Below are 13,061 nucleotides of genomic sequence, written 5' to 3' on the forward strand. Positions count from 1 at the left end.
GTAACGATTTGGATTTTTAACATTTTATTAAACGTAAAAGGCAAAACTTTTCAGATTAATTCAGGCAAGTCCGTAACAGATGGTAACTTCGTGCTATCATAAAATAGTTCGAGTTCACCCTGGTTTTTGTCGTATTGCTTGATTTGCCATTCTGACCATTAAGTATATTGGGGTAAGTTCCATTTTCTGTGGAACAAGCGAGTTGGAGCAGACACATGGCTTTCATCCAGGATACCGCTGAGTAAACAACGTTTCAGACGTAATATTTCTGATAACGTAATACATAAAGGACTTGGTAATGTAGTTGCGAGTAAATATTATTGTGTTCATACAATCAACAAAGTATAAAAATGATGTAGGAAACCGATGGATAGGTATGGCTGTTACGGGTAACCGATTGTACCTACTTACTGTGTTCTTTAGTAAGGTTATTGGTTTGGTGGTAAATTATATTATGCCTTAATAAAAAAGAATGGAAACAGCTATTTGGGACAACAAAGTGTACTAGGACTTCATAAAGAGTATTAACAAAAGATTTTTTAAAATTAAAAAAATTAATAAATTCATAATCATAAGAGGATAGCTGGTGGAACAGCCAGCAAAACATGGTTTTGTAGAAACTAGGTAGGATTTAGGTATTTCATCTAATAAATTACAAAAAGCCTCGCTTTTTATCTATTTTTATCTCCACTTTACTACTTAAGTACCACCCCTTGTGTAGAAACTCTGAATTAGGTCCATGAAAAGGTATTTCATAAAATAAACAAGCCTCGTTTTCCAATATCTATTTTCATCTCCACTTCACCACGCTCTACAAAAGAGCCTTCAAACTCTAGCTCCAACAAGAACGTTTCGTTTTACGACAGATGCTCATTATAAACGTGGCGCCAAATGACGGCGCTTCATCACGGTGACACGTACACGCAGCGTGGTATGGAACGTCCGGCGTTTCTATTGTCCGATATGGGTTACCTAGTATTGAACGCTACGAAGCTTCCAGCTGTGTGCTGGTAGGTCGTAGAATTTCGAGCGTTTCAAAAGCACTTACAGGGCAGTTATGTACTCGTACCACCCTAGACAGCATCTCACTTAACATCAGGTTCGATTGCGGTCAAATACCTGCCTTGTTCTGCTTAAAAAATATTTCGAACGACGATGCGTAAAGGTAACGCTGAGACATCTTACGGTAAAAAGATTTTATTACAAAAATTCTGCATTTTAGTGTAAATTCACAATCTACAAGACAGCTCATCAACTTTGAGAATGAGATACATAATAATTAATTGCATAAACTTACTAATTACAATTTACGCGGGAAGAACCTGGATGCGGGCAGCATATGACTGGTCGTTATGGAAAGCCTTGGGGGAGGCCTTTGTCCAGCAGTTGACGTCATTTGGCTGAACCGAAGTAATTACAACTACATTATATGGCACAATATCTTGATGTGTCGTGGTCTGTTCAGTTTATTCTGAAAAATAATATCTTGAACCAGCACACAAATAGGTCACCATTTTATGTGTGGTAAAAAGAAATAGAAATCAAATTAAAATACTATTCAGTTTGAGAAAATCAATGCTTAAAACAAAGGTACCATTTACGTCCGGAAAATTTCCTTTAGAAGTTATTCTTCGTTACTGTCCGCCTACGTTTAGCCTTACGCCCTGGATGTACTTTATCACTAGCTCTAACGCAGTGCTAAGTGAGAAAGAACACGCACTTAGCACAAATCATACTTAAGTACTAAATCCTAACTACCACGATCAGAATTAAGTAGTTTTCCCTGACCGCCAAGAGTTCAACGCCCGCTTTCATTAACTATGTCTTAAGTTATCGCGCATATTCCTAATGAATATTCATTTTAGCTAATTGTGGGAATCGTAAGAAGGATTAAAGTACATAGGTAGTTTGTATAATGGGAAAACAATACTTTTTGTGTTAGTGTCGGACCGTCGATTCAAATCTATAGTTTGTTGAACTCCGCCGACAATTTTATTGTGAATAATTGTGGTTGACCCAACAAGCACATAGCAATGGTAAACGCTGGTTAACGAAACTATAGCACAATTTATTATGTGACTATAGTAATTTTATTTTGTGCAGTTTTAAATTACCAACATCTCTTATTTTTTAAACAACATTTTCTAGATACAATTTTTTTATGGTCTACGGTTTTTAGTTGGCCGATAGTTGGACCCGATTCTAATTTGTATAAAGAATCGGCCGATAGCAAATCGGTGTAATGTGCGCACTTCCATACATGCCCATACTGTACCTACTGATTAACTGCCCGACTAAACTATCGGCCGACAAAAAATCGGTGGTCTGCGCGTAAGCTTATTATTCTGTTTTGGCTATTCTCATTTCTGTTACATTTTACTTCCCTAAATACATTACAGTGTTTACCTATTACACTTTACGATAGTTTATAATCACATTATCTCAAGAAACTTTTTTGATAAAGGATTACATTTACCTCAAAAAGCAAACTAAGATACTATAAGACCTCTAACTCTATAAGAACTGAGATCGCTCTTTACAATACCAAATAAGTTTTTGAGAAAGGGTCTTAACCAAGTTAGAATTGAACTGTAGACGTCTAGGGAATCTCTTGTTCGGGTAAAGTATACCTCCCTAAGTTTTAAACTGAGCAACTAAGCTGGAACTGCCCCTGGGAGTTTCTTATGACTGTTTATAGTCACAATAATTATGCTAACTTATTTGAAGATATTTATTATAATTTTGAAACTGGAGACCATTTAATTTGAATTTATGAGACTCTAGCAATATTGAGTTGGTGGGACTAAAAATGACGAAAATAGACGATGACGCACTGTCTGTGACAGTAATCAACTTAATATCTAAAAATAGGTCCAAAAAAGTTATCACATAATAAATGTAACAAAATGACCACTTATCCGAATTAGATACAAAGTTTTAAAGCAAAGTATGCAATCTTTATTGTCTGATTTTAATATTAACTACAATCTTTTATCCCAATTTGTATTGCTTAATTCCAATTTTTATTCACTACACATTCAATTTTGCTTTAAAGTTGCTATTGCAATCCAAATCGCTTTCTCCCTGAAGGCGATTGCGAGTGTTGATAGAGATTTAAGATCATCCACTCAATGAGCCGACCGATTATCGTTAGCCCTATCGCTAGACGGCAAAGTTAAGCTGTTTAAAACGACCGACCGTCTCAGACGCAAGTGAGTTTACGGTTGAACTGTGCTGGAACCGCACTTGTAACGTTAGAGAAACGCCTTTTAAAGTCTCAGTGGTGGAAAATGTAATCAAAATACCTATAAATAACTCAATAGCAGTGACTGTGAAAGCTTTAAAAGATTAAATTACGATTTGGGAATTTTCTATTAAAGAAGTTTACCTAAGTCTAATCGAAATGTCACGTCAATCGAAACATTCGATAAAGAAAAACGATTTCGAATCACATCTGGAATAATCCATCGCTTTGGAGACTTGACATAAAGTTGAGTTAATAAATCTTATAAATAAAACCGAATGAAGAATTATTATTGAAAATATTTCAAAACCTCAAAGACTTACGAGGTAGTAAGGTGTATTTTTCTTTGCACCTGCGAACTCCTGAAAACAGATGTTACAGTTTGAAAATCCAATTGAAGTGTACTGATTTATATCTAAAATGGTGTACAAAAGTGTTTACTTCAAGGACTATCCTTACGAGTATTTGCGATGCAAGACTGATGTGCAGTAAGTTTTAGTTTTTTAAGTTTAAGATAATCAAATCAAAATGTGAAAACGCGTTTTAAAAGCCTATGTGTAGAAAATAAATCACTTTTAAATAATAATATATGCGTAGTGTCGTTTAATTATTAAAAAATATTTGCTAAACCTTTAACGAATACTTACCTATTTATCTATATCGAAGTAAAGAAGTCTCTAAAACCAAGTCATGGTTGAAATAACGCTACAGAAGCTGGTAGGCGTACATTTGTTAGTAGATTGGCCAAGAAAGATTGGATTGTGTATCCCTGAAGCGATATTACCATAAAAGGGTTCCCTTTTTCAGTGAAAAGTGTGAAGGAATTGTTAGATTTAGATTAGGAATTCCAGAAATAACTCAAAACATGGTCCACTGGCGCTAGAGAGTTGGACTCTCACGACTCTAGCCCCCTTATAAAAGTTACACCCTACTTAAACTCTGGCTTAAATGGTCTTTTAGTATGGAAATGTCATTTTAATCCAAAGTTCATCCTAGGTGTAACTTTTTATTAATAAAGGGGTAGAAGTTCCGAGTTCGATTCCCAGGTGAGATGCACTTGGTGTAAAACCACTCAGTGTATTTTATTGTATGTTCTAGACAACAAAGATATATGATACCACGCTTCGCTTAGAGGAGTGCGTTATTCATTTGTTTTTGTGCTCCAGGCTTTCTTTATTTATTTACGACTTCCAGAGTGCCATTCAGTCATGTCAAACACCCATGGCGGCTTAGTTGTTACAGCTTACATATTAGAAAACGAAGAAAATATCTTATTTACATAACATACACTGCCACCCAAACAGAAAACGATAATACCTAAAAAGAAGTAGGTAGTAGGTATAACCCTTTATTAGATTCCGTGACTTCACGATCATGATAATAATGTACATATACAGGGTGTTTGGCGCATCGTGTGCCAAAATGATTTGGCGGATAGAATGGGTCATTTCCTATATTTTCAGCCCCCATAACACATTCCATGCCAGGCGGCTACTTTTATATTATTTTTTTTAGTAATTTCACCAAAATACCCAAATCACATCATTTAATTTCGATTTAAATAAAAACTACTAGACGTAGCCTCAAAGTAAATATTTTGTTTTGACGTGCATTGATGTAGGGTTGCATCAAATCTAAATTTACTGGCAAACATCATCTAGTTTTTTTTTAATTCAGCTTTGAAGTTTTCCGAAAAGTTAAAAAATGAACTGAACATTTAAGTTTACATAGCTATAATTTTTTTTTTAAAAGAGATAGCGATCTTCGGATTTTATCAAAACTTCTCTAGTCTATCCCCATTCAAACGGTATACTAAGCTTGTTTAAATAATAGCAACAACTTCACAAATTCCTTAAATTACTGCATTGACTCTACTCGGACTGATTTGCGAAATTTGTGTTTATAGCCCCTTTTTGTGTGAATAGCACGTTAAATACCTACAGGTAAATTTTTTTATCTTATGCAATGTAAAAACCTTTTCCCTATCGTTTTTCAATGTGGATTTCTTGAAATTAAAGACGAAAATAATTATTTTGATCGTTTATTAATTATTACAAATTTTGTTCAAGATGTCCGCCTCGGCAACGTATACACTCACGACATCTTCTTCTAATTTTGACTGGTGTCGTATGCAGGCTTATTTCTCTTTTTTTATTACTACAAAGGCGTTTTCTATTCGTGGATTGGAAGAGATGGCCCTATACCACTGTATATGCCTGCACGTTCCCTAGACCTAACTCCGTTAGATTTTTACGTCTGGGGACGAGCTAAAGAACTGGTGTACTTAATGGAAGTTCAAACAATAGAAGAACTACAACAACGAATAGAAAACGCCTTTGTAGTAATAAAAAAAGAGAAATAAGCCTGCATACGACCACAGTCGAAATTAGAAGAAAATGTCGTGAGTGTATACGTTGCCGAGGCGGACATCTTGAACAAAATTTGTAATAATTAATAAACGACCAAAATAATTATTTTCGTCTTTAATTTCAAGAAATCCACATTGAAAAACGATAGGGAAAAGGTTTTTACATTGCATAAGATAAATAATTTTTACCTGTAGGTATTTAACGTGCTATTCACACAAAAAGGGGCTATAAACACAAATTTCGCAAATCAGTCCGAGTAGAGTCAATGCACTAATTTAAGGAATTTGTGAAGTTGTTGTTATTATTTAAACAAGCTTAGTATACCGTTTGAATGGGGATAGACTAGATAAGTTTTGATAAAATACGAAGATCGCTATCTCTTTTAAAAAAAAAATATATCTATGTAAACTTAAATGTTCAGTTTATTTTTAACTTTTCGGAATACTTCAAAGCTGAATTAAAAAAAAACTAGATGATATTTGCCAGTAAATTTAGATTTGATGCAACCCTACATCAATGCACGTCAAAACAAAATATTTACTTTGAGGCTACGTCTAGTAGTTTTTTTTTTAATCGAAATTAAATGATGCGATTTGGGTATTTTGGTGAAATTACTAAAAAAATTAATATAAAAGTAGCCGCCTGGCATGGAACGTGTTATGGGGGCTGAAAATATAGGAAATGACCCATTCTATCCGCCAAATCATTTTGGCACACGATGCGCCAAACACCCTGTATTACGACTTAATTTATCGCAACAATAACTACTTATTATGTTATATCCTGCAGTTTATCTTTATTAGCAGCTAGCATTAACCGTTGATTAGTTCATAAAAATAACCAGGAATTTCCTGAGGGAACTCCCACGTCTCATTTGTGGATAAATGCTTCCTCGTCCTTTGAGTTAATCATCTATTTGCTAACGCCAATAATGCCTGTGAGAGTGAGTCATATGTGAGTCATATCGAAATAAAAGAAGAAATGGCAATAGGTACCTACTAAGATATACAGGGTGTTAGGTAAATGTGTATATGAGCCCTTCGATACCACTTTTGAACTTTAGTAAATTCGTCATTTTGCAGTAGCTTGTTCTACAAAAATATTTTTGACAAGTTAATACCTAAGTAGGTACATGTTTATAAATCTACATAACTATAATATTGGACTTTACTCTTACAAAAAGATAAAGGTTTATCAAAAGTATTTTAAAAGCAATTTCTGTTTGAGACAGAATAAGTTAGGATTTTTAATTTAGTATATTATTTTTTGGGTTACTCATCCTTTCTAGGAAAGGAAATTGCCTTTTTGAGTCGCCCTTTTCAGCTTTCAGCCTAAAAAACTAATTACCAAACCTCGAAATTTAGACCCTCTAAATTATATCTTGCTTTTAGAAACTCATCGTAGTTAGTTACAGATACAACGCGATGCATCTTATGCCAATGTGATAGGGTTCAAAATTGACCAGTTACTTCAGTATGCCTGAATTTATAGGTCTACAGGGGTCCTAATTAATGTACTTTTTACGACGTTCATTCAGCTTTATAGTCGACTTTCAACGTGTTAAGGGAAGTGGGCCAAACAAAATACTTAGGTATACGGATAAAATCGTGGACTGGGTAAACAACGATAATAGGTGGCGCTGTTTACCAATAAAAATGCGGTTTTAAGATTTTGTATAAACCTCAGAAATAACATTTTGCTATTTCATGTCCGCGGGCACAATAAAAGGGTTGAATGAAGGTATGTATCAGAAATTATCACAAATCACAGCCACATTGTCAATTTTATAGGCTTTTTTTTTGGTGAAACATAAATCAGAATATAGTTTAGTTACATTTTAGAATTCTGATTTGGGTGGCAGGTGTGCATTTTTTTTGTGATACGACATACTTAATTATTGCCAGAATGACATTCACAGGGCCAATGCTACGACCAGTTATTAGTTAGAAAAATGTGCGTATTTAAAAATAACTAAATAGGTAGGTACATAATAATACTCGTAGGTATACATGTAATACATCATTTCATAGCCGAAATTTTCGACGCTTATACAGTACCAACTTATGTAACTAGATATTTCGTGCCTAAAGCCACAAAATAGGACTCTATTTTGTGCTAAAACATTTCGCTACGTTAACGCGAACAAAACGTAGATGTTATCTAGACGTTGTTAATGCCTTCTGTTTATTTGCCGACACGTTTAGCTGGATAAAAACAAATTAGCACCTCAGTTGTAAGGGAGTGACAACGCAGCTTTTGTAGGTACAATGATTAAAATTACCCTCGGTGCCCTCGAGATTCGAGTTTGTTTTAAAACGGCTGACTGTCCCTTTTTTGTGAAAATGTGAAATTTTGTGAAAACTTTTGACGATATGACCCTTCGCTCAAGCTGAAAGCTTGTGGGTGAGGAAGTACAGTCAGGTAAACTTTGTCAAAGCTGATTAAGGCGATTAGAGTCCTCAATGACCTTGGGCGTTTGACCTTCACGCCGCGAGCAACACCCGCGTACCACCGCGTACAGTCCTCTCAACTTAAGCTGAGAATTGCATTTGTGTGAGTGCACACCGATAGTTTAGAGTGGCAATCGGCTTGAAGCGCGGCGCGTCCCGCGCATGGTTTATTATAGCAAGCGGCCTGAAGCGCGGCGCGTCCGCCACGCACCGCTTCCTTGTCGCTCACATACTTCACTTCACCCCCGGTACTGGTAGCAGATACGTCTATTTTATGTAATTGTGTTCCAAATATTAGTGAAATGGCTCCTACTGTAAGTGAATTTCCTGTACGAAATCCATTAAGCAGCCAAGTGAAAGAAATTTTATGCAAATTGAATACGTATTTTAAAGGTGTGAACGAAAAGTTTTTAGTCTGTTTTTATTTTGTAATTTTATAAAGTTTGTCTTTTTGTTGTATTTTGTAAGGCTGGCTGGACGCCCTCTCTATAAACGGTGCTCGCAGAATATCAGCGTCGAGGTACTTCGTGCCTTGGCATATGCTGAGCGAGGACCTGTTTTTATTTATTTATTTATTTAAAAGGATGTGTCAAGTGTCGTTACATCGGCCCAATTGGTAGCAAGTGTTTTATAGACTTCCTTTTAATAAAACATAATTTTAATTGTACGTGTTTTACTAACGGTACTTTTGGCGATCACTCACACAAATGCAATTCTCAGCTTAAGTTGATAGGACTGTACCCCGCACCAAAAACTCCGATTTGACACCGATCAAAAATACACGGGCATAGGTAGATACAGAATAGAAGCTCTTTCTTCATACATTACTGCCTATTATTTTAATAGAACCTTGATGTCGGTGTCATTTAACGCAGGCGTAAAGGTATTTAATAAAAATAACAAAATCCATGAACATTTTGTACGGGACAAAATTTTATTTTATTTTTCGTAAATTTTCTAATGCTTTTGTCGGTTCAGTCGTTCTCGAAATTTGAACAAACCCGACTTTATTACAAGCTTTTATTTAGCTTGCAATTTATGATGTATGTAGGTAATTACATAAATGTTTGTTCGGGTGGAATCTTGCAAGCTGAATTAGTTAGACCAACTTCCTGACGACAACTAGGCTAGATGACAAAATTTCAATTATTTGTCCGTCAGACAGATAATTAGAAAATATTAGACTCATATTTTTTATTTTCTTTCATAATTAAATAATAACAGTGCTACATCGAGTTGAAATGGCGCGATACGCCACGCTTGAGTAGAAGTTTTACTCAAATGTGACGTCACGCGAGATTTCAACTCAATATAATACTGTAATTATTCGATTATGGAAAAAGTTAAAAAATATGAGTCTAATATTTTCTAATTATCTGTCTGACGGACTAAATAGAATTTCGATTTCATTACCCAGTCATCATCCCTATTGGAACGCATTAGTACCTAGTATTGTCTATGGCCTAAAAAAGCAAATGTTTCTGCTTTTGTCTATTGTCATTCTCTCTGTGTCACTTATGAAGAATAAACTGAAAATGTATTTGTCTTTTTATTAGAAATCCTTCATCAATTGATTGAGTTAAAATTTCGGATATACATGTAATTCGGGTGACAATGCAATATTGTGATGACATGGAGCTGATCTGATGGTAGAGCTGGAATGCCAGTGGCCCCATAGCAACTCCGGGATTAAACGATTCCATCGAGTTTAGGCTCGTTTGATTTGTATTTATTTATTATTATACCTAAATAAAAAATAAAATAAAATAAAAATAAATAATTTCATTACAATTTTCTAAAAATGCACAAAAACTTAAAAATCTTGAAAACGGTGATATTTTTACTGGGGTCAAAATTGGACGTTAGGGAGACCATGGCGAGGCCTATCGATGGTTGAAGGGTTATCCATTGTTTTTGGGACACCCTGTATAAGCAAGTACCTAATGTTATGTAAGTACGCTACTTTGAAAATCATGAAGTAATTACGAAGATATGATGCGATGAAATTCCGCGTGACGACACAAATCGCCACATTTTTAAGCATGCCATGCCGTCATGTGCCTCATCTTCTGAACTTTGGTGCGCTTCATCTCTTTAAATTTTCATAAGTTTAAAAATGTGAAAAATACATTTAGAGTTTGTTTTTGGTAAGTTCACCGACGGACTAATTCAAACTATTGCTACTTTCTTGCTTTATCCACGAAACATCCCTATTCTTCGAAATTATTACGATCTACAAACGGAAAATCTCTGCTACTACGCCGCAGTAAATTCCCCATCATAAATAAAAAGATTTTTTTTAAAACAAGCTCTTGTATGCTAATAATTTTGGTTTCATGACATGCTCCTAAAATTCATCACCTTATAAGAGGATTTCAGTTTTTATCTGCGAAACTTTTTAATAATATAGGTACGTTTCATGGTTTGGTAATTTAGGGAAGTTTATTTGCACTTAACATGAAAAATATGGTATCAATGTACTGTGTACCTATGCACCTTCAGTGGCAACAACAAGGTCTACTGAGTACCTATAGTCTACTAAAGGCATGAAATAGATTAATTTCACTAAAAATTAAAACCAACTCCAAAACGACTCACCAAAAGGTAGGCTGCCACCGACTCCGAAAATGGCTAATTTTGTAATCAGTATCCAAATTATTTAATAAGCTCTATAGAACAATTCAATACCACTTTATCTTAATTTTGTTTAATGTGACAGGAGGCAAACGAGCAAACGGATCACCTGTTGGTAAATGATTATCGTCGCCCATAGACACCCGCAGACCCAGGGGCGTTACAGGTGTTATTTTTAATTGTGGTATTTTCGCGAAGAAACATATTGAAAATATAAATTGTTTTCTTCACGTAAATCGATGAAGTTACAGATTCTGACTAGCTCCTAATTTGGATACCGATTGCAAATGCCTAGTAAATAAATAACGTAATAATTTTTCTACTTGTATTTATCTAGTGCAGTTGTTTTGGAGTCAATTATAGTTTTTTTACACTAATAGATTCTATTCAGGTAGAAAATAGCGTCTGAGCGCGTCATAATTCAATTGTATCATCTGACTGCACGTACTCTATGAACAATTCTGACATAAAATCTATTGTCGAACAAAAGCTGGGTTGCACCATCTTACTTCAACTTTGACAAGCGTCAAAAGTCTGTCTAACTCCATACAAAAAACACCGGTTATCGCCAAAGCTACGGTCAAAGTTAGGTCACGTCAGGTGGTGCAACTCAGCCAAAGAAAAAATTCATTTTGATCGCTAATGTCAGTTTGCAGCGAGTGACACAACCTCCCCGTCTGAAGGCCAGCGGCCGACTGCCGCCCGCACCCCGCGAAGGCCCCCTCAACAGCAAAACGTTCGGAATTTATCAAAAGTAAAATTTATGAATGAAAGTAATGTTCGATTGAAAAACGCAACGTGTCATTTAAAAAGATTAAAGAATTCCTAATCTATTCGTGCAAAAATCTTTTAAATTAACATAGCCGTTTTGGAGGAGTAGGGAATTTAAGTAAAAAATCGATGTCCCGTATTTATTTTTTTAATCCAAAACAAAGAGACGTAGCGAAAATTCAAACGTCACAAATGTAGTCCTTGAACTGTTGTATAACATATATTTTTTTCAAATATTTCTATCCAGCAGTAAAAGAGGAGTAGGCTTTACAAAATGCCCATTTGGCGCGGATTGAGGACTCTAATCGCCTTAAGTGACAATGGCGAAATCATGATTCTCAAAACCAAGTCGTGGCCAAAATAAAAGAAGAAGAAGAAGAAGAAGTACCTACAGTCAGCGTCAAATAGTTCGTGTTATCCAAAGTAGTCAAACTTACTTCATTATACTACTTAGTTTCACCACAAAATATAAATTGTGGTTTGACTATACATACTTATCTTTAAACTCTCTCAACTTTAGTAAACACTAAAATAAAACCACATTGCTTCAAATACCGCGTTGTTTCTCTGAAAAACCGCTAACTATACTGCCAAACTTTGAGAAGGGTTTCATTTGAACTTACATTATTAATAACACATTACAGTTTCAGACGGGTTATAAACTAACGATTTCCGAGATTAAATAATAAACTTACTCAAAAGACATACCAACCGAATTGAGAATCTCCTGCTTTTTTAAGTCGGTTAAAGATATTGAATAAACAAATATGTTTCTCATTCTCTTGATCGCTTCATAGCGATAAGACCGCCTGAATTATGCTGTATCTTTTGAGTATTTCTTTCTTTTCTTGTTTTGTGTGGTGTATAGTCAGCGTCAAATAGTTTGACAACCAAAGTGGCCAAAAAGTGGAGAACACACCCATAGTCTGATTGTAATAAAGACGTGGGTGTCACGAACTATTTGACCCTGACTGTACAATAAAATATATTCTCATTACATAAATAAAGTTATATTCTAGGTCCAATAATCCGTGATCTCGAGGTTATTAAACTAATAAATTAATTACTTACATTATACCTACTAAATCTTGATAAACCCAATTTTACGCGTTTCAGCCCGGATTACGCGGCTTTTGGTTCGTTGCTGGTACTTATTTTATTATTATGTGGAAGCTAGGCTTTAAAACTTTCAAGGCTAATATTTATGAAAGCTCATTTAACATGAAAAGTGTGAGACTAAAGAAAATTTGAGCCTGCTCATAAAGCTTTTTAACTAAGCTAAAGTAAGTTTGCCTTGGTGTAATTTTTTCATAAAATGTAGGTACTGTTGCGAAACACAAGTTTCTTTTTGAGTTACTTACTTCAGTTTTCATTGAAGTATGTCACGTATTGAATAATTCACTTGTTTGTTTGTCATAGGCTGAGTTGCACCGCCTAACTTTGACCGTAACTATAACGATAACCGGTGCTTTTTGTATGGAGTTTGACAGATTTTTGAAGTTTGTCAAAGTTAAAGTAGGATGGTGCAACCCAGCCTTAGTTGATTTTGAAATTAATGATAGATCGCCCGGAGTCCTGCCAGCAGGACTTAAA

The 13,061-nt window shown here is 35.1% G+C and overlaps 1 protein-coding gene across 1 annotated transcript in view; it reads left to right on the plus strand.

The window, feature by feature from the left end:
• Positions 1 to 3,235: 3,235 nt before the first annotated feature.
• LOC135088012 (sodium bicarbonate cotransporter 3) overlaps positions 3,236 to 13,061 on the plus strand; it is a 54,517-nt gene continuing 44,691 nt past the window's right edge. Inside the window, exon 1 of the mRNA XM_063982896.1 lies at positions 3,236 to 3,732. Coding sequence (XP_063838966.1) covers positions 3,665 to 3,732 — 68 coding nt within the window. The 5' untranslated portion in view covers positions 3,236 to 3,664. The remainder of the gene's footprint in view (positions 3,733 to 13,061) is intronic.

The sequence above is a fragment of the Ostrinia nubilalis genome, chromosome 3, assembly GCF_963855985.1.
Source record: "Ostrinia nubilalis chromosome 3, ilOstNubi1.1, whole genome shotgun sequence".
Classification (NCBI taxonomy): domain Eukaryota; kingdom Metazoa; phylum Arthropoda; class Insecta; order Lepidoptera; family Crambidae; genus Ostrinia; species Ostrinia nubilalis.